Source organism: Petromyzon marinus, unplaced genomic scaffold, assembly GCF_048934315.1.
Source record: "Petromyzon marinus isolate PM22_M1 ecotype Great Lakes invasive population unplaced genomic scaffold, UKy_Petmar_22M1.pri1.0 PM_G_Scaffold_15, whole genome shotgun sequence".
In the NCBI taxonomy this organism is placed as follows: domain Eukaryota; kingdom Metazoa; phylum Chordata; class Hyperoartia; order Petromyzontiformes; family Petromyzontidae; genus Petromyzon; species Petromyzon marinus.
The window spans coordinates 211,478-233,722 of NW_027422706.1; the positions used below are offsets into that span (position 1 = coordinate 211,478).

The 22,245-nt window shown below is 47.0% G+C and overlaps 2 protein-coding genes across 2 annotated transcripts; one reads left to right on the forward strand and one right to left on the reverse strand.

The window, feature by feature from the left end:
* Positions 1–1,395: 1,395 nt before the first annotated feature.
* LOC142910653 (uncharacterized) lies at positions 1,396–5,739 on the reverse strand. The gene is made up of 2 exons (XM_076060012.1): positions 5,082–5,739; positions 1,396–4,008 (listed from the first exon to the last, which is right to left on the reverse strand). Exon 2 carries the CDS (start codon positions 3,996–3,998, stop codon positions 2,703–2,705), a length of 1,296 nt encoding a protein of 431 aa, XP_075916127.1. The 5' UTR covers positions 3,999–4,008; positions 5,082–5,739; the 3' UTR covers positions 1,396–2,702.
* A 4,887-nt stretch (positions 5,740–10,626) lies between these two features.
* Positions 10,627–21,906, forward strand: LOC142910715 (protein Wnt-5b-like). Its single transcript, XM_076060111.1, has 7 exons — positions 10,627–10,930; positions 14,377–14,485; positions 15,914–16,152; positions 16,685–17,247; positions 18,183–18,299; positions 19,560–19,869; positions 21,274–21,906. Exons 2-7 carry the CDS (start codon positions 14,400–14,402, stop codon positions 21,366–21,368), a joined length of 1,410 nt encoding a protein of 469 aa, XP_075916226.1. The 5' UTR covers positions 10,627–10,930; positions 14,377–14,399; the 3' UTR covers positions 21,369–21,906.
* Positions 21,907–22,245: the final 339 nt, after the last annotated feature.

Consider the following 22,245-nt stretch of genomic DNA (forward strand, 5'->3'; position numbering starts at 1 on the left):
AGTGTAGTGTATAGTGGAGTGTATAGTGTAGTGTATAGTTTAGTATACTAGTTATCACGTGACTAGTGTAGCTAGCCAGGTGGTGACCACACTCGTGCGTGCATCTCCACTCATCCGTGTTTACAAGTAAGCGCTCGTGTGTGTATGTGCACCCGCGTGTTTGTTCGTGTCTGTATGTACGCACACTGTTGCACATGGTTCGCTCGTGTGGGTGTGTAGTGGAACGCACTGCTCATGAAAACGTTGCCTCGTTACGCGGTAAATGATGCGGCACAACAGGAGGGAACTGCAGGGATGAGGCTCTCCGCTCTTGGTGCCGTGAATTAAAACAGCGCCAGGGTGGAGCGTCCCGTCCCTACAGCTCGTAGCTGTGACGGAGCGAGAGTGATCAGCGGACAGCCACCATGGTTGCCAGGTAAGCGGAGACTTCACCCGGAACTCGCCTCCACACGTGTTCCCCTTGAACGTTGTCGCAATAAACGTACGATCAGGAATGTTTAAAATATCAGACCTTTGTTGTTCCGCAAGAATATTAACGCTCAAACTCGTATCGAACTCTTCATGAATTCACTTGGTCAAACAGTTCAGGTACTCGGCAAAGCATTTCACCACCCGGTATGCAACAGTTAAACAATCTACTCCAAATCAACACCGAAATGTCAAATTATCATCCACCATTGATTTCCACATCGATGGAAGCCATTTGCCATGACGTCCAAGCCATTAAACACCGGAACAACGAACGTGCCATTCAAGTACATCTTGAAACATTATCTGAAGTACTTTGTATTAAACAATAACTAAATAAAAGAAACACTTTTACAATATTGAGCGAAGTTATAGTCACGGACTTTTTCCAACTTTAGCTCAACAGGAACACAAAAGCTCAGATATGTGGTTCATAATAAATGAATCAATCTGATTGAAATCATCAACTGGCCAAACACTTTTCGATTTCAACATCACCTTATAAAAGAATAACATTTTAAATATGTTGTTTTATTTTTTACCTACTTGACTTTACCTACGTGACTTTACCGAATAGAACCAAAGAGTATGGATCCTTGCAGTCACGAAAGCTTCAAATCTAGAAATAAGCGTGCAACTTTATCTGTGATGAGCGCTGCACTTTCCATTGTTTTCATGCAGGGGGCGCTGCAAACCTACGCACCCCCTGCATGGACAACGGAGGCGCAGGGACAGACGTTCGATTACGTTGGAATCGATCTGCAGACGGCGGTCTTCTCGCACGGCCAGCTCCGTGTCGCCTTATCTCGATCCCGCAATCCCAAACAGGTGAAGGGCCGCATCGAACCGAACCCCCGGCAAGGCCGTCTACTTAACGTTGAGAGAAAATTCACTCGGAATGTCCTTTTCAATGAAGTCTTCCAGATGTAAATTGATACAAGCTTTTAATGAAGAAATAAAATAATCTAATTCAAAACACAACACAATTCAAAGATGTTTCATTTTATAACTTCAAAACGGAGCATGGGGTGCTTGCGTGAATGCGTCCTTTGTGTGCAAATGTTGTGACTTTCCTGGCCTGAAGGCCGTCAATGTGTTGGACCATTAATTGGTGCACAGCGTCTCAACAACAGCAGTGGGGTTTCCTTCGAACATCCAGACGTGAATCAGCAAGGAGCATTTCTAGTCCTAGTTAGACAAAATCTACGTCAACACGTAAGACAAAACTACAATTCGTGTTGTAGAGAATGTACCTCCTACTATACGTGTAATTTTCAAGTGGTATGCCTTGTAACTGATGAATGATCCGAGTGTGCTACCTATTTCAAAGACAATGAGTTGCTCCAGATGCTTCGTGGAACACAAAAACACCGTTTGACCTGTATCACAAGAACAACGGGTCTCACCTGAGTTCTCTGTACAGGTTACTTCCAAACAGACACACTTTGTCCTAACATCACTTATTCAATGTTTGACCCTTACAGATCAAATGTTACAAGTATGCACAAAATCAGACAAGTATTCATTCTAAATGATTGACAGGCATATTAACAAAATTGGATTACTGCAGTGAAATATACTGCATCACGTTACATCGTATTAACAAGAAGCTTTTAAAAAAAGTTGCACAGTCTGCTTCCTAGTGTATGTAAAACATACTATTGTGTCATTCAAAACGAGTAGGCCATTGCATGCTGGCGTCTGAGTGAAAATGTAGCAAATTCTAAACATTACCTACAAACTACACAACTGAGATGACACATCAATCATTGCCCCCTACTGACAGGCTCTTGTCCACATGCAGGCCGGTGCAGGGCCACCACCTTGTGCCACACTGGGGCAGCTGCTACTTGGGGATGCTCTTCGAGTGTTTCAGACGAGGTACGACACAAAACTCCGAGTTGCTGAGGCGGTTAAGCAAGCACCGTGTAAATGCAATTATTATAACATAGTGAATGCTTGGGAGCTTATTGGCTCTTGCTCCTGGATAGAGATCTACCCAACCCACGGGCCCACAAAGACTGGCCGCCCTTACTCTGCAGGATGAACCTAGAAACTGAGTGTTCAACTTCACATTCTAGTCATTAAAGGCCTGTCACAAAGGTGCATCTATTGTAGCGACATCGTCTCTGGCTTACACATCTACCGGGTCTCTACTTGACTTTCTATTGCCTAGGAGCAAGTCCACCCACACCTCCACTTCCACAAACTGCTGGGAGTTGCCTCACTCTGCCTCAGTCAGAATTCTCCTCCTGCTTTACGATGTGAAGCTCCCATTTTGGAGTTGAATCTTCATCTTCACAGTTCACCTTCACTTCTTCGCTCATCACTTCTTCACATTTCACCATCACCTCTTCATATTTCACCTCGATACCTTTAAAAGTGTCCAAGCTGGGATTTTCGTCCGGTTCTTGTTTCACGAGGGATGGGCTCATTGCGGCACTTTGACTTTCACAAGCTGATTTCAGACTCCGACTCCGCTCCTTGTGGATCTTCTGATGCTTTTGTGTTCTCTGGTGTCTTCGAAGAGCTGATGAATCTGCAAACGGCTTCCCGCACAGAGTACACTTGAAGGGTTTCTCTCCCGTGTGTGTTCTCTGGTGTTTTACAAGATCAGATGAATGTGCAAACTTCTTCCCACAAACACTGCACTTGAAGGGTTTCTCTCCCGTGTGTGTTCTCTGGTGTACTTTAAGATGTGATGACTGTGCAAACGCCATCCCGCACACAGTGCACTTATACGGTTTCTCTCCCGTGTGTGTTCTCTGGTGTGTTACAAGATGCCATGAATCTGAAAACGCCTTGCTGCACAGAGTACACTTGAAGGGTTTCTCTCCTGTGTGTGTTCTCTGGTGTTTTACAAGATCAGATGACTTTGCAAACGCCTTCACGCACACACTGCACTTGAAGGGTTTCTCTCCCGTGTGTGTTCTGTTGTGTACTTTAAGATTTGATGAATGTGCAAACGCCTTCCCGCACAGAGTGCACCTGAAGGGTTTCTCTCCCGTGTGTGTTCTCTGGTGTGTTACAAGATGACATGAATCTGAAAACGCCTTCCCGCACAGAGTACACTTGAAGGGTTTCTCTCCTGTGTGTGTTCTCTGGTGTTGTTTAAGAGCAGATGACCATGAAAATGCCTTCCCACAAACACTGCACTTGAAGGGTTTCTCTCCCGTGTGTGTTCTCTGGTGTATTACGAGATTATATGACTGTGTAAACGCCATCCCGCACATCGTGCACGTGAAGGGTTTCTCTCCCGTGTGTGTTCTCTGGTGTATTACAAGATGACATGAATCTGAAAACACCTTGGCGCACAGAGTACACTTGAAGGGTTTCTCTCCTGTGTGTGTTCTCTGGTGGGTCTCAAGAACTGATGGCCATGCAAATGCCTTGTCACACACAGTGCACTTAAAGGGTTTCTCTCCTGTGTGAGTTCTCTGGTGCTGTGTCAAGTTTCCAGTCCGGTCCGTGCTGTATGCACGCTGGTCGCATTGTTGACTTGTCGTACCGAGCTGCTGCCTTTGCTCCATGAAACCAATTCTGCAGAGGAAGCGTCAGAGGAAGCGTCAGCTGCAGACAAAAAATAAGAATATCCACGCTATTTACAAGTCAGTTTCGAGGCACAGAGGAATGCATATATACACAGTGACTTACACATCTATACTTATTACTATATTCATTATGTAGTGAAAACGTTTCCCAAATTCATCACAATGAGAAGGGAAATGTCATAAATATGCCTGGAAGCCCTCAATATCTGCAAAATGAATGTTAACCCAATACTCCGAGCACACAATTTCGGCTGTCTGACTACAAAGGAATATTTATGAAAGCTAAATTCGGCTGACATAGCAAAGGGTGTTGAAAACAATACTATTTGTGTTATGCAGAAATGCATAAATCAATGTTCAATCACAAATTAGAGGTGTGAATCCAGGCTCAGATGTCCTTGGACGCTGGGATGAACAGATCCGAATTCAGCTGCATGTGTGTGCTGTGTTCACCTCATGTTTCCATTCTTACAAAGAGTTCCAGAGGAAAACAAAAATGAACTATTGTTTTGATACAACCTCCGTGTTCAACAGAGTTAATAGACTTTACTGCAAACACAAACTTGACACTGTCACACACTGCCATGAGTAAACAGGTGGTGGTGTGACCAGAACCATGCCTTGCCACCTTCATCTGCTCAGCATTAATTCTTCCTCACTCCACCAAGTAATTAATCGAGGATCATCAACATAGCTGAGGCTATCCGTGTCTCTGTCTCTCTCTCCCTGTGGTGAAGGTGTTCCCCTCCACACATTCAGAGTCAACAGCGGCACGCGCTTAGCGTCTTTGACCGATAGATACATTGACGCACGTATTGTTGGTTCTTTCAGTAAAGTCACGTAGATAGAAAATAAAAATAACTGATTAAATTTAATAAGATAAAGACCACTTGTGTTGCGATCGAAACGTCGTGGGTTTTTTGCTTCATTTTCAATTTTTTTTTATTTTATTGTCATTTTATTTTCTATCTATGTGACTTTACCGAATAAACCATGAATATTAATTCCTGCAGTCACCAAAGTTTTAAGTCAAAACATTCACACACGTTGACAAAGCCTCACCTTCTTCACATTTCACCTTCACCTCTTCATATTTCACCTTGATACCTTTAAAAGTGTCCAAGCTGGGATTTTCGTCCGGTTCTTGTTTCATGAGGGATGGGCTCATTGCGGCACTTTGACTTTCACAAGCTGATTTCAGACTCCGACTCGGCTCCTTGTGATGCTTTTGTGTTCTCTGGTGTCTTCGAAGATTTGATGAATCTGCAAAAGGCTTCCCGCACAGAGCACACTTGAAGGGTTTCTCTCCTGTGTGTGTTCTCTAGTGTTTTACAAGATCAGATGACTGTGCAAATGCCTTCACGCACACACTGCACTTGAAGGGTTTCTCTCCTGTGTGTGTTCTCTGGTGTTTTCCAAGATCAGATGAATGTGCAAATGCCTTCACGCACACACTGCACTTGAAGGGTTTCTCTCCCGTGTGTGTTCTCTGGTGTGTTACAAGATGACATGAATCTGACAACGCCTTCCGGTACAGAGTACACTTGAAGAGTTTCTCTCCCGTGTGTGTTCTCTGGTGTTTTTTAAGAGCAGATGACGATGAAAATGCCTTCCTACAAACACTGCACTTGAAGGGTTTCTCTCCCGTGTGTGTTCTCTGGTGTATTACAAGATGACATGAATCTGAAAACGCCTTGCCGCACAGAGTACACTTGAAGGGTTTCTCTCCCGTGTGTGTTCTCTGGTGTTTTTTAAGAGCAGATGACCATGAAAATGCCTTCCCACAAACACTGCACTTGAAGGGTTTCTCTCCCATGTGTGTTCTCTGGTGTGTTTTAAGAGCAAATGAACCTGAAAATGTCTTTCCACAAACACTGCACTTGAAGGGTTTCTCTCCCGTGTGTGTTCTCTGGTGTGTTTTAAGAGCAGATGACCATGAAAATGCCTTCCCACAAACACTGCACTTGAAGGGTTTCTCTCCCGTGTGTGTTCTCTGGTGTACTTTAAGATTTGATGAATGTGCAAACGCCTTCCCACATAGAGTGCACCTGAAGGGTTTCTCTCCCGTGTGTGTTCTCTGGTGTACTTTAAGATTTGATGAATCTGAAAACGCCTTCCCGCACAGAGTACACTTGAAGGGTTTCTCTGTGTGTGTTCTCTGGTGCCGTGTCAAATTTCCAGTCGGATCCGTGCTGTATGCACGCTGGTCGCATTGTTGACTTATCGTTCCGAGCTGCGCTGAGTGCCTTTGTTCCATCAGACCAATTCTGCAGAGGAAGCGTCAGCTGCAGACAGAAAAAAAGAATATCGACACCATCTACACGTCAGGCACAGAGGAATGCACACGTGACTTACATATATTAATATATTAATATATTCATGATGTAATGAAAAGTTTCTCAAATTCATCAGATTTGATGAACGTGCAAACGCCTTCCCGCACAGAGTGCACCTGAAGGGTTTCTCTCCACAGGCTGTTATGGCACACAGTGAGAGGGCAAATGTCATGAATATACCTGGAAGCCTTCATATGTTCAAGATGAATGTTAACTCAAAACTCTAAGCACACAATGTCGGCTGTCTGACTACAAATGGAATATTTATGAAAGCTAAATTCAGCTGACATAGCAAAGGGTGTTGAAAACAATACTATTTGTGTTATGCATTAATTAACGTTCAATCGCAACTCAGGTGTGAATGCAGGCTATGTCCTTGAATGCTGGGGATGAACAGTTCCGACTTCAGCTGAATGTGTGTGCTGTGTTAACTTCCTGTTTCCATTTGTATAAAGAGTTCCAGAGGAAAACAAAAATAAACTATTGTTTTTATATATCCTCGTGTTCAACAGAGTTAATAGACTTTACTGCAAATACAAACTTGACACTGTCACACACTGCCATGAGTAAACAGGTGGCAGTGTGACCAGAACCATGCCTTGCCACCTTCATCTGCTCAGCATTAATTCTTCCTCACTCCACCAAGTAATTAATCGAGGATCATCAACATAGCTGAGGCTATCCGTGTCTCTGTCTCTCTCTCCCTGTGGTGAAGGTGTTCCCCTCCACACATTCAGAGTCAACAGCGGCACGCGCTTAGCGTCTTTGACCGATAGATACATTGACGCACGTATTGTTGGTTCTTTCAGTAAAGTCACGTAGATAGAAAATAAAAATAACTGATTAAATTTAATAAGATAAAGACCACTTGTGTTGCGATGGAAACGTCGTGGGTTTTTTGCTTCATTTTCAATTTTTTTTTATTTTATTGTCATTTTATTTTCTATCTACGTGACTTTACCGAATAAACCATGAATATTAATTCCTGCAGTCACCAAAGTTTTAAGTCAAAACATTCACACACGTTGACAAAGCCTCACCTTGTGTTGTTGTGGGCAGGTCGCTTCTGATAACAAGAGCGGTATAGCAGCTCAAGCGGGCTTGGCCTGCTAACAAAAGAAAATAAAAACTGCGTGAATAATTACAATAAAACAAAGTTACAAAGTGGCGAGCCGGGTGAAGACAAATTAAACTTAAGCGAGATAATTAAAGTGAATGCAATCAGGCGAGGGCAGGAGGCAAGGCCCCGCGTGGCTAGGCCCCGCCTTGTAAAGTTCCAACCTGGACATCGATTCCCATGCTCGCTGCTACTCAACTGACATCCCTATGAGAGAGAGAGAGGCTCTACCTTGGTAAACAACAACAACAACCACCACCATGAGAATTTCTCACCTCGGATATCAGTGCAAGCGCGGATCGGCAGCCTCCTGTTACCTCGCGACGTCACGCGGGAAAGCAGGTAACATGACGTCACTTCCAGGGTAAGAGACACGCCCCTCCCATAATAAGCGGCTCTGTAACTGAATAAATTATACTCTTTGGTTCTATTGGGTAAAGTCACGTAGGTAAAAAATCAAAATTAACAAAAATCACGACGTTTCGGCCACAACACAAGCGGCCTTCATCAGGTGAAGGGACGAGACTGTCTGGAGGACAGCGCACAGTACACGCACAGTACACACACACGGTACACTCACACAGTACACACACACAGTAGACACACACACAGTTCACACACGTACGCACGGCACGCCCACACTCCTTCAGTCACGTGACTAAGGTTGACGCGCCGCCCCGTCTCCCGAGGTGACCTCTTGGCTCTCTCGTCTCTCCTCGACACATAGATTCATTTCTTACTCTTACCTAGAAACGTCATTGTCTGTCTGTCTGTCTCTGTGGACGCAACTTGCGAGGAATTGTACCCACAAACTGTGGGGTTTACGTTTCAAATAAAGTGCCCAGATACCACGCGATACGCCCCGTGGTGAGCCAGTGCTATTCCTATTTCCAATCCGTCAACATGAAAGTAGTTAAATTAACAATTTATTACTAATCTCCATATATCAAAGGCAAAGTTGTGAATGTATGTCTGTTCAAAATATTTAGCGTACTTCCCGACACGCACCAAGCTTGAAATTTGCCATGTGAGTAATTTCCAGACTGTACACCATGCAAACATAAAAATACACTTTTGTATATTTTTTTGGGGGGGGCGCGCAATAATGGATAAGCATGAAAACACCACGATACATAGGACTTACTTTGATTAGAATCTTGGAATTGATTGTGTACATGTTGCAATTGTTAAATGAGCATTTTGAGCACACTGCTGTTTTAATAAATGTTCATGATTCTGAGAATATAAGTGTAATTCTGAGCATCATAATGACCACATTGGAATTGTCATCATGAATGGGGGGTACAATTATTTTTATAACAATAGGAATGCGGTTTTGAGCATGACTATTGATATTTTGGACTCATTTATGACAATAGATTCACGATTGAATTGCGATTTTGTTTTGCTCATCAATCAGGACACTGTTAATGATGCGCATGCCCATAAATTGTTGAAATGACTAGAAATGCAAGTTGTGTATACTCTCCAACCCCATTACTCTACCTACCCATTCCCTTGACGGGCTCCGTGCCCACTTGACAATCAAAGCACCTCCAACTTCTGAATGCAAAGGTGCTGGTTGGTGTAACGCCAAAACACATCGTCAACGCCGCTCCCAAGCCCGCCCTACGTTAGTTACATCGTTAGGATCAACAAAATAAAAAGTTCCACAGAGGAAACTAAAATGACATTACGCAATCCCCAAAGTGGCACGCGGTAGGCTACACGACTCAGAGAACAGCGTCAGACTTCAAGACTTGCATTGCCATCATCATCGTTCTTCCTCTCCACAAGTCATCGCACGTCAATATTCAACAAACTGCACACACGTGCAAGTCACCTCTCGACCCGCCACCTGCACAGTTAACGCGATCAGGCCCGGGGGTCAAATTAAAATTGTGTCGTCTTTGGTGACGTATTGCAATCGGTGTAATTTTAATGATGTACGTACAGCAATGACAACGGGGTCCACTTTTGCGACGTCTGTGTGCGGTCTTTTAATTATATAGATACGTAGTCAGTTCATTAGTATGGGGTTCCTCTATAAGGAATTGTAATTGTAGAATGTATTACTTAATAATACGATTCCAGGCCGCACTTAGCTTGTAGCAGTCAGAGCAGTTAAAATGACTGTACATGTGTAGGTATTAAATAAAATACATTTAATTTAAATAAAATACATTTTAGTTATTAAAACATTTAATTTAACGTAGATATAAAATAAATTTAAATTAAATAAATGTACTAAAAAATGTAATTTAACATAGGTATAAAATAAATGTAAATAAATGTAATTAAAAAAATATTTAACGTAGGTATAAAAGAAATGTAATTTAAATAAATGTAATTTATTAAAAATTTAATTTAACGTAGGTATAAAAGAAATGTAATTTAAATAAATGTAATTTATTAAAAATTTAAATTAAACGTAGGTATAAAAGAAATTTAATTTATACAAAAATTCAATTTAATTTAACGTATGTATGAAATCAAATGTAATTTATTACACATTTAAATTAAATTTAACGTAGGTATAAAATAAAATGAATTTAAATTATAAAAAAATATTCATTTATAAAAACAATTACGTAGGTATAAAATACATTTCATTTAAATAAACATTTTAAATTAAATTTAACGTAGGTATAAAATAAAATGTAATTAAATTAAATAATAAATACATTTTATTTTCTACCTCCGTGACTTTACCGAAAGACGCAAAGAGTGTGGACCCACGTGACATCAAGGCTGTCCTAGTCTAGGCAAGGCCTCAGGGTGTACCGGGCCTTTCACAACAACAGCCGCAGCAACAGCAACAACGGTTCTCTTGAGAAAATGCTTTAAAAAAGTCAACGTAGCTTACCTTGACACTCGCGAACTTTAATGATTAAAATAATTAAAACAAAACTAAACACTCACACGCACATGGGCGCGCGGCGTTCAGCGTGTAGGGCATTAAAAATGGTAGCGACCTCCCGCGATCTGATTGGTCGCCGCGTGCCAAAGTGGGGAGGGGGGCAGGGCCAGCGATCCGATTGGTCGAGAGGCAAACCTGGGCGCGTCTCCGGCGATGGTGCGCAGCGATTGGTCAACGGTTATCCTATGCTAATTTTGGTATGCTAATTAATTTTAATCTGTGTGTGGGATGAGATCATCTCGGGAGCACGTGGACTCGTGATGAGCACGCCGTGATGAGTAATTTGACAAACAACAAGATCTATAAAAGGGCCCTCCGCTGACACTGCGGGGGTGTGGATTCCACTGCCTGCCTGCCCGCCTGCCTACCTGCCCGCCCGCCTGCCTGCCTGCCTACCCGCCTGCCTGCCTGCCCCACCTGCCTGCCTGCCTGCCTACCCGCCTGCCTGCCTGCCCCACCTGCCTGCCCTGCCTTCCTGCCTGCCTGCCAGCCTACCTACCTGCCTGCCAGGCTGTGTACCTGCCTGTGCACCTGCCAGGTGAGACTGCCGACGACGGGGAAACTCGTCCACGGCCCGTGGAGCACGTCCCAAAGTGTCGCACCGTTTGCAATCGGCGTCTATTTAATTCGGAATGGCGCCACATTGCGGGCGAGTTTTTTTTCGTCTTCACGCGAAAGGATTTCGCTCCTTAGTCGCTTCGCCCCGAAGGGAGCGAGCGAGTGGTCAAACTTCCGACCTTAAAAATATAAATCTGACGAACGTAGGTGGGGTCAATTCTTGACCCGATTTCAGTTCCCTCGCTCACGGCCAACGCCAGTGACGATTATCTGAACCGGTCCTGGGCCTCCCCTAGGTATACTCGGCCTCAAATGAGCACACCTGGTGCGATGGGTAGACCTCGCCACAGGGGAGACAAAGGCGGCCGAGCGTGGCGCCGCTACTCACTAACGGCACTTGCCTCGACGGTCTAAGGCTTGCACGGGGGACCTTTGTCTTTGTGTGTGTGTGTGCAAGTGTTTCACGGTGGGGAGCATGAAACTCCCCGGCCCATCGCGCTCTTCAGACGATACCGGGGAGACTCATCATCCTCACATGCCCTCACCCCCCTCCACCAGCAGCCACGCTCCATTGAGACTACCGTAGTTTCAAGCATGTAACCCGCAGAAATTCAGATAGCCCGCACCTCCATATACCCCGCATGCATTCATAGATTTAACGTCGTTACCGCAGCTTAATTCCATCGTACGAATAGGAAGTTTACATTTGTAATACATTCCACTGTCAATTGTTAACATTAAAATCGTAACGTGCACAAAGACGACAAACTAACCGCAAACGAGTGAACTTTAAACGGTAAACAAGTAACAAAAGTAAATATCCAATAAATAAGTAACACATAACTGGTAGATAAGCAAGTACAGTTATTTGTGATAGCCACGTCGCTTGTGAACAAAAACATCTCTAGCTCTGTGGGCCTTGCCTGGTAAAAACTCTAAAGTTTATATTCTTGGTTCTTTCGGTAAAGTCACCACGTAGAAGGGAAACAATTAAATAATAAAAATATAAAACAAAATTCTCACGACATTTCGACTGCAACACAAGAAGCAATCATCACCAAGAATGTGAATCCCTGCAGTCACGAAAGCTTGAAATCAAACTATAAAGTTTTTATCTTTAGAGGGTGATATCTGAAGCACGCCTGTTTCACCTCCCCACGTTTATGAACAAGCACTGACCAGCGTGGTGAAGTATGGTCAAACAACCTCTGACTGACGCAACATGGGGGAGGGAGGCCTTCATCCGTTGTGTGTGCTGCTCACTCTGCAAGTCGATGTTCTTACAAAGCGCCCTCTTTAAAAAAGACATTAACTGTACTGTGTATTAACCTAATCGCATTTTGTTTATTATTAACAACGCTCACGAACGGTGCTGGATGGCATCTGGTTATACATTTACAAATGTGAACGCGGTGAAATGTAACCATGTATTAGTGTCGGCAAGACATGTGCTGAAACATTGAGATATTTAATTTTAAAAATGTAAAAAATATTCATGTTAACGTATTTTGCATGTGCCTGCCTTTTGAAATACTAATTTGACTTGACATAGAATTTCTTCAAAAGTCGTTCTGTTCTATGAAAATCCAATGCTATCGAGAAAATGTAATTTTAATAAAATAAATGCGACAAAGATGTGTGTGTGGGGTATCATCTTACAAGGTTATATTTGGCAATCGGATGTTTCACTCTATTAACAATGATTTAACAATATGCTGCACAGAGTTATTACATTATATATAAACACATTATCATGCCGTAATAGACTAAAGCGCAGCCCCAACGATGACTACATTGCATTTTATAAAAACTCCTTGATATACGAATGCGTTGAACGTACTTGATCGCCATCGTTGTGTTTGATGAAACAATTTAAATTACGATCACGTGGTCATTTACCTACAAGCATCTTGGCAACACTAATCGGGGGGGGGGGGGGGGGATATATTCAATGTAATGGACCTGGAAACACTGCTTCCAATCTGAGTAAAGTGCAATTGCTTTGCACCAAGGGCTCCTTCATGCACTGTCGAGGCTTGCAAGGCGTGTGCTCGTGTGTGCTCGCCCGCCACTTACGGGGTTTGAGAGTTAATTGGCCACCAATAAAGGAAATCATCTTTCCCACCCTCACCCCTGGCTGAGAATGAGACGCCTCTGGATGAGCAGTTTGGACACAAAAAAACATCATCCAGTATGAAACGGGCAAGACATTTGAATAAAATCCCACAAATGTAATCGGAGGAGTCCAAAAATGTTTACCACCCAGGAAAAGATCCCCAGAGCTAAGAAAAAGGATGTTCAATGACTTGGGCAGCAGACATCACAGCATTCCACAATTACAGATTTTAAAAAACAACAACACTCATGTTGCACACTCATCTGCTGCAGAATTGCAGTGATGGGTCACTTGCAAAATGCGTCCTCAGCCCTGCCGTCGCAATCTGAGCGAGCGTTTTAGCGTTTTGGAATGTCATGGATACAAAAAATAAATGTTACTTTTCCATTTTACCTCGCAAAGATTGAGACACCGCAGGGGATTTACCGACTGACTGCACGCAGCCCTCTCGTTGACCCTTACCTCTGTGACCTTTAAACGGGTCACTCCTCTTCCTCCTCCTCCTCCTCCCTCTTCCGTTCATTCCTCCGCATGCCTTCTGACACCAACCCCTCCCAAACCCCATCTCAGACTCTCTCGCAAATCCCACAAGCAGATAAAACGGCAGCAGCAGCACAGCCATGCAGACCGTTTGGGATTTGCAGGGTTAAGACGGATTGTTTGAGAACTGAGGTTTTTTTTTTAAGCCCCCCACCTGGTATATAACACATTGTCAATGTGTGTATAACACTTTCTGTGTGTGTATATATAACACTTTGTGTGTGTGTGTATATAACACTTTGTGTGTGTATAACACTTTGTGTGTGTGTATATATAACACTTTGTGTGTGTGTATAACACTTTGTCTGTGTGTGTATAACACTTTGTGTGTGTATAACACTTTGTGTGTGTAACATTGTGTGTAACACTTTGTGTGTGTAACATTGGGTATAACACTTTGTGTGTGTATAACACTTTGTCTGTGTGTGTAACACATTGCCGGTGTTGCAGGCAGGAGGGGTCTCTACCCGACTGGATACATTCACTGCACGACGTGGTTATGAGGTTGGTCGGCTGCAGAGCCCACCAGAGTGACGGCAGTCGAGTTGGTCACGATCACGGTGGCTAGGAGATGTTAACTCCCTCGCCTGGTACGCAAGCGGTCGTGGGTTCGATCATCTCCCAGCCACCGTGGTGATGATGATGATGAGCGAGACGTGAAAACTCAAAACATACGGCAGCGGGCATCGTCAGGGTCTAACCCACGACCTCTTGCGTACCAGGCGAGGGAGTTAACATCGTCACCACCGGGCCGCTTCTCTTCTGCGCAGCGCCGCTGACCACGAGGATTGCGATGGGTCCCCTGCGACGTGTGGGCTGGTTCCCGCTGGGGCTCTGCGCCTTGGCACAGCTGTGGGCAGTCGCCAGCGCCTCTTTGTGGTGACCGCAAGCCGCCGCCACCGCCGCTGTCTTCGTCCTCACTGCTGCGATGAGAGCTCACAAGTTTCGACGTCGATTTGAGCAACCTTCTTACCTTGCCTCTATTTTGCACACCCCATACGGTTGTTGTACGGGATTTTTTTTTATCGTGTGCGTGTATATACATCACATATACAGTATCTAGCGCGGTATATTGGTGCACCATGGCGGCTAGGAGATGTTGACGACCTCGGCTGTTATGCAGGAGGTCGTGGGTTCAATCGCGACCTTGACACATGCCGTATATTTGGAGTTGCTATGTTTTCCCCGTGGTCGTCTTAAGAATTTTTATTCCGGGGTCCTCCGATTATTCCCTCCACATTTAGAAGCACGCGTTGAGAGTGTTTGCCTACTGCTGTAAGTGTCAGCGTGATGATCGCCAGGTCGCCGCTGAGGAAAGAGCCACTTGGCTCGGCCGGGGTCTTGCGCGCTAAAAGACAATCGCTTGTTTCCCATCCTGCGCCCATGTAGCATCCTCCTCCGGCGTGCGGCACGCACACGCACAGTCGGAGACGATGCAGTCGCAGGAGGCACCGTCTCTTATTTCCGTTACACCAACTCCGGCCTCTCTCTCTCTCTCGACCACGCTGCCGTACAGCCGCGGCCCAGACACGACCCTGAACCGCGTTGCGTCGACCGAGACGACCAACCGCTGTCCGGCCGCACAATTACCGGTGAAGGCGACAATGAGAAGAAGAGTCCATTCCCAGTACCGGCAGCCCGGAGCGCTCTCACCGCTGCTTTTATATTGCCCCTTGCCCCGCCCTGGCCCCGTCCCTGGCCTCACCTCCCTTCTCAAACCAACCAGAGGGTTCCAGGGGCCTCCCTCCCTGTGAGGTCTTCCATGACCCTTGCCCCGGTTCCTCCGCCCTGCCGGCACGCAGCGGCCGTGTGTAGACTCTCGACGGCGTGAGTGCACTCGCTGTCCACAGCAGTTGCCGCCGCTGGACAGCGGTCGGCGCTGTGTCACTACACAACTTCAGAGAAGAATAACTCGTGTGTGTGTGTACATCGCGTAATATTCAAATTTACAAACCTGTAGAAATTCCACAGATATTTGCTCTATTTAACTTTTTATCATGTAGCACTTTTTCAGGAGAGGCCTGGCTATCGCACTTTATAGCTCAAGCAAGTGGCCGATATCATCATCACGTGGTGATTTATAGCAGCAGCCAAATCACTCCAAACGCGTAGAGACGTTGATTCTAAAACCAGAGGGACCTGGAGATAAATCCACGCAACCACGGGGAGAGACATGCAAACTCCAAACGTACATGCAGCAGTAGGCATTTTTTAAGGGGTTGGGATCGAACCCACAACTGCCTGCGTACCAGGCGAGGTAGTCAACATCCCCCGTCCACCGTGACTTCCGCCCCCATCCCTCTGCAGGTCGCTCGCACTGTGGGCCCCCAACTTTGACCCCTCCGAGTATCGGCCGCTGTGCATTTGGGTGCCGGGGCTGTCCCCCGCACAGCGCAGAATATGCCTGCGGCACCGGGACCACATGGCGCACGTGGCCGAGGGCGTCCACCTGGCGCTGTCCGAGTGCCGGCACCAGTTCCAGGGCAAACGGTGGAACTGCACCGTGCCTGGCGCGGAGGACGCGCTGGACCCCGTGGCCAAGTCGGGTAAGGGGTCAGAGCGAGCCCGCCACATCCACTCGCACTTAAGGTCCCCGACCGGTTCCCCGAGACACGCACACAGAAGCTTCTTTGGGGGGGGGAAAGGGGGGGGTCGCCCACCTCCCTCCCCTACGCGACTCTGCTTCGGAGTTCCCGCGTTCCTCCTCCAGGGGTTTCCCCCTCCCCTACGCGACTCTGCTTCACAGAGTTCCCGTCCTCGGGCAGCGGGAGATGTCCGCGGGCGGCCCAAGCGGCCGCCCCGTTAACCCGATGACAACCGCCTTCGCTCTGGGCCAGTGCCAGGCTGCGGCTCGCTCGCTTCACTGCTCTTGACGCTCCTGGCACGCCTCTTGGGGGTCCCAGACGTCCCACCGGCCCTGGTTCGCTCCCCAGGTCGGCCGCTATAAACGCAGCAATCGTAATACCCGTCACCTGATCGTTTCCCTGTCCCGAGATCTATTCCGCGGAGTTGGAGACGGCGCTCGGCTCCTACCCGCGGCGACGATCCCCCTGGTCCCCACTTGTGTCGGTCCTTGAGGGTGGGAGCTCTCCCCAGCCGCTCGTGCTGCTGCCGCTTCTGAGCTGCGCGCCCCCACGCCGCCGATTCGGGGGCTCTCCTTTCGCAGGGCCGCGGAGCCCATTGTTCGGTCCCCGGGCAAATCCCGTGAGAGGGGTCTGTCTCTAAATAGGCGACGTTTTCCCTACCACCTGCTTGGCGTGTTCTCCCCCAAAACCCCTTCCCACACCGGTCTGGCCACACCGTCTCCAGCTGACGGGGCGGGCTTCACGCACGACGCCCCCCCGGGAGTCTCCTCAGGCTCGCGCGAGGCCGCGTTCGTCTCCGCCGTCACCGCCGCCGGAGTGGCCCACGCAGTGGCGCGCGCCTGCCGCCAGGGGGCCCTGCAGGGCGGTTGCTCCTGGGTCGTTCCCCACGCCATGAAGCTACCGCCGGGTGCTCGGCGGGGCGGCTCCGGAGACGACGTCGAATACGGATACCAATTCGCCAAGTGGTTCGTGGATGCGGGCGATCGCAATCGTGGCAGCGGGCAAGGAGGGGAGTCTTTGGCGTTGAATTTGCACAACAACGAGGCCGGCCGGCTGGTGAGTGGGTGAACGGGTGGGTTGTGCATGTGTGTGTATTGTCATTAAAAAAACAAATGTAATGGAAAAAAGTTATTTTATGCGATCAATGCAAATTAGGTTCGGCTTTGTCGGCTCGGGTTGTATTACCAATCTTGATTGATGCAATGATTCTCGCTTTAACTTTCACCGGTTATATTCTTGGTTCTTTCGGTGAAGTCACGTAGAAGGGAAACAATAAAATAATAAAAAAAAATAATATGAACATTAAAATTCTCATGACGTTTCGACTGCAACACAAACAATCATCATCAAAATTTGAAGAAAAAAAAACCACACCTGATGATTGCTTGTGTTGCAGTCAAAACGTCGTGAAAATTTTATAGGTTTATATATATTTTTTTATTGTTTCCCTTCTACGTGACTTTACCGAAAGAACCAAGAATATGAATCCCTGCAATCACGAAAGCTTTAAATCAAAATTTTACCGGTTTATGTTTCAAGTACAATAACGTCTGGTCGCAGGATACAGTTCTTACATTTAAGATTATTGTTATGCATGAATCTTGATTTGAAGCTTTCGCGACTGCAGGAATCCACACCCCTTTGGGTTCTTTCGGTAAAGTCGTCACGGAGGGAGAAAAAATAAAACGTCCATGCCGTTTTGATCGCAACACCACAAAGCGGTCGTCTTTAGGGCGAAAAAACATAACCCAGCAGTTGAACTGCTGGAGCAGCGAGAGAGCCGTTACACACAGCAAGAGGTGATGTTTGTGGCGAAGGGCACGCTGGGTCTGAGCTGGAAAGGAATTCCATCCCCGGACGCAGGCACAGGTGCCGTCGTGACGTCACCGCCACTTGTTAGCGAACGGCGGTTGGTAGTGGCGATTATGATGGTGGCGGTGAGTGTGGTGGTGGTGGTGACGATGATGACGGTGGTGGTGGTGGTGCTGCAGGCGGTGTACAATCTGGCGTACATGGACTGCAAGTGCCACGTGTTATTTGGCACCTGCATGCTGAAAATCTGCTGGCAGCAGCTCGCCGACTTTCGCAGCGTTGGGAACTTTCTGAAGGTGAGCTCACGGCTGCAGGTGATGAGACTGCACCCAGAGGAGGTGAGTGTGGGGTGGGAGTGATGAGGATGAAGCCTTCTAGATTTGAAGTTTCATGACCGCAAGGATCTTTCGGTAAAGTCACGGAGGTAAAGAAAATAAAAAATAAAAATATTTTAAAAATCACGACGTTTCGATTGCAACACAAGCAATCATCATCAGGTGTGACAACCACAGCAAGAAATTTTACTGAAGTGGGAAAGAAGCCGGAGTCAAGGGGTTTATACTGGGCATGGTGGGGGTGGGGGAGCCATCACGTCACCATACATAGCAGGCGTTACCAAAAAGATTTCCAAAATCTTAAAAACAAGCACAAGATCCAGGTCCGATTCAGTACAGTACACAATCCCTGATCTAATCCCATCTGTGAAGGATGTCATTCCTGACATGCAATACCCTGGAGTTTACAAACTGAGTTGCATTTGTTTCGATTGTTACATTGGGGAAACGAAATGTCATGTCTCAGACCGTATCCGCGAGATTTGAAACACGGCAGGACTAACTTTTCCGCCGTGGCTGATCACTGCTACAACGCCGTGGGCTCCCATGATATTGTTTTCTCCGAGACCAAAGTGCTCTGCAAGCCGTCTGGCTACCATCAAAGATTTGTTCATGAAGCCATCCAGATATACAAACACAGACATAACTTCAACCCAGAGGACAGATACAAACTGAGCAATCATTAAAATGTGTTATTAACCAAGTAAAATTTAACAGTCCATAGTTGTTCCCTCTTATTTACTGGATACTAGTTTATTTTACAGAGTTAATTACATCGTCAGCGCTTGGCAGTGCGGCTATTTTGTTGCGAGTGCCACCATCCGTGTTGGCAGCAATCGTTGTAGATGCGTGGCTCTCTCTCCACTGGCCCCTCCTCCCGCACCTACAGCCCCGCCCACTCCCCCCCCCTACCATGGCCAGTATAAACCCCTTGACTCCGGTTTCTCTCCCACTTCAGTAAAATGTTCTTGCTGTGGTTGTCACACCTGATGATGATTGTTTGTGTTGCAATCGAAACGTCGTGATTACATTTTTTGATCTTTTATTTTCTTTACCTACGTGACTTTACCGAAAGAACCAAGAGTGAGGATGAATCCATAGGAGGGTTACAGACGGGGGTGGGGGGTGGGGGAGGGGGGGGACCCTCACAGCTAAGGGAGCTCCCCGCATTCACTCAACAACCACCACATCCCCTGATGACGACGATGATGGTTGCCGCAGGAAAAGTACGACAGAAGTTCCGCCGTGCAGCTGGTGAGCCACAACGGTGGGGGCGGTGCCGGAGGCGCCAACGGCGGCAGGGGCGGCGCCGCCCGCTGGCCCCGCCGGCGTCTGGAGGCAGTGAACGAGCGGTTGACGGCGCCCACGGCGAGCGACCTGGTTCACGTGAACGCCAGCCCGGAGTATTGCGAGCGCAACGAGACTCACGGCGTCCCCGCCACGGTGGGGCCGCAGTGCAGCGTCACCTCGGAGGGGGCCACCGAGGGACGCTGTGTCACGTGCTGTGACAGAGGATACGACACCTCTCAAGGTGCGCACCTCACCACACCCACCCCCCCCCCTCCCCTCCCCGAAAATAAACTAAAACTATTCATTAATAAGCGGCAACTATTTCATATTACACAAAATCCGTGATCTAATCCCATCTGTGAAGGATGTCATTCCTGACCTGCAATACCCTGGAGTCTACAAACGAAGTTGCACATGTGGTGATTGTTACGTTGGGTAAACGAAACGTCACGTCTCTGACCAGATCCGCGAGCACAAGGCCGATCTGAAACGCTCCAAACATACAGCAGCAGTCATTGTCAGAGTTGGGATTGAACCCACGACCCCTGCATATCAGGCGAGATAGTTAACATCTACTAGCCACCGTGATGATGATGAGACGCAGACTCCAAATATGCAGCAGCAGGGGCCGGCATCGAACCCACAACCTCTGCTGTCTCTCTCTCTACATGTGTGTCACATTTCAGTGAAAGGACATTTTGTGAATTTTTCTAATCTGGTATCGAGCAAAAATGTACAACTCAAACATAGCAGCTTTATTGTTGAAATTACGGACGGCCGAAACACAGAATTGGGAGCCCGCGATCTGAAACAGAGTCAGCCACTCGGCTTTCCACAAATAAACCATGGTAAAAAAAATGATCTCGTCCAGGAGTGTGAACCGTTGGAACAAACTCCGGTCATCTTGGTAGCAGCGGCTTTTTGGCTCGGCCATCGAACAAAGACGGTGGTCACCGCATCATTGTGCAGCGCTCTCGGATGTGCTTCTGCGGCCGTCTGGAATGCTCTTCCGATATTAGAAGGCGCTTAGATTTAAAGCTCTTCTTTAGAAGCACTTTTAGTGTTTGTCCTTCCCCCGCACCTCCTGAGCATGGTTAACTATGTACCGTGTGAAGAAGTTCAGCACGCACACTATACACTGCAATGCACGACTACACTATACATCACACACTATACACTATGCTGCATGCTACACTATACAACTATACACCACTCTACACTATTCTACACTACTGTAATGTCCCTCGGAAAACTTGCCTTCGTTCTTTTTTTGATTAGGGCGCATCGTGCAGATAACATACTTTCATATCCTATGGTACTTCGCAATGACCAGCATATACAGCGCTTGGGCTAGGATAGAAACAAAAACTTGGGCTAGGATAGAAACAAAAACATGGGCTAGGATAGAAACAAAAACTTGGGCTAGGAGAGAAACAAAAACTTGGGCTAGGATAGAAACAAAAACTTGGGCTAGGATAGAATCAAAAACTTGGGCTAGGACAGCGACCCAAGCAACGCCGGCACGGAGACGGCGACGTCAACGGCGATCGCAAAATTGCGATGAAAAAAATCTCGAGGTCAAAACGACGACGGTTCTCGCGTTCGTTTCGCACTCTCGCCCCGTGCCGTCCCCCCCCCCCCCCAGTCACGGTGGAGAAGCAATGCGGATGCAAGGAACAACTCCACTGGAACGTCGATTGCAAGCTGTGCCCATGGACCGATCAATTCTTGTGCAAGTAGCCTCAAGCCGCAGTCAAGGGGTGGCCTCGGCTGAAATCGGACTCCATCTGGTTTCAGCCCTGGGTCCTGCGGGTGTTTGGTGACCCCCACGAAGTTTGTTTGGGGCACCACGGCATCCAGCATGCCCATCGCTACGAGCCACGTTACACTATACATTACACTACTACAAACGCTACACTTTGATACGCTACACTTCACTACCCTGCTATACACTTGCCAACATCCGCACGTGGTGAATTTCCACAATGCAGAAGCACCGTTGTTTTTGACCATCACCACTTTAATGGGGTTAGTGACTAAGTGGCCTTGTTGTTCCTTTTAACTCCGTTCTTGTTAACGCCGCGTTTTGCCAAATGTTAGAAACATTCACTCGGCACACTGAGGATTCACAGTGTGGTTCGGTGACCCCTACAAAGTTGTTTAGGGAGCCGCCCCTGCAGCATCCGTCATACCCTTCACTGAGCCGCGTTGCACTGTATACACTTCACGCTACACTTGTAGACAACCTTGCCTATAAAAGTAATTTTCTGTGTGTCTATCTGTGTGTGTGTGTGGACGTCGGGGATGCGTTCCTGAGTATCGAAACGGCGTTATACCGAAGCGATTGATAGTGTGATGGTGGTGGTGGTAGTGGTAGTAGTAGGTGGTGGTGGTAGTGGTGGTAGTAATAAGTGGTGATGGTGGTAGTAGGTGGTGGTGGTGGAGGCGAAGGGGCTGAGAGGCGATGGATAACGAGAGAGGACGAACGGTTATGCTGTCAGCGACGTGAGTGTGGGGGTTGAGGCGACGCAAATCGGGTGGCGATGTTAATAAAGTGACCACCTAATTTGCGAAGCGACGTTAAATCAGAGTATCACGGTAATTTCTGTGCGTTTTG

Excerpts from the sequence above, each read along its gene's own strand:
- LOC142910653 (XM_076060012.1), bottom strand. The coding sequence starts at position 3,998 with ATGGAGCAAAGGCAGCAGCTCGGTACGACAAGTCAACAATGCGACCAG.
- LOC142910715 (XM_076060111.1), top strand. The coding sequence starts at position 14,400 with ATGGGTCCCCTGCGACGTGTGGGCTGGTTCCCGCTGGGGCTCTGCGCC. Across the intron at positions 16,153-16,684 it reads GGACCCCGTGGCCAAGTCGG|GGTGGGAGCTCTCCCCAGCC; the intron begins GTAAGGGGTCAG and ends TCGGTCCTTGAG. Across the intron at positions 19,870-21,273 it reads AGGATACGACACCTCTCAAG|TCACGGTGGAGAAGCAATGC; the intron begins GTGCGCACCTCA and ends CCCCCCCCCCAG.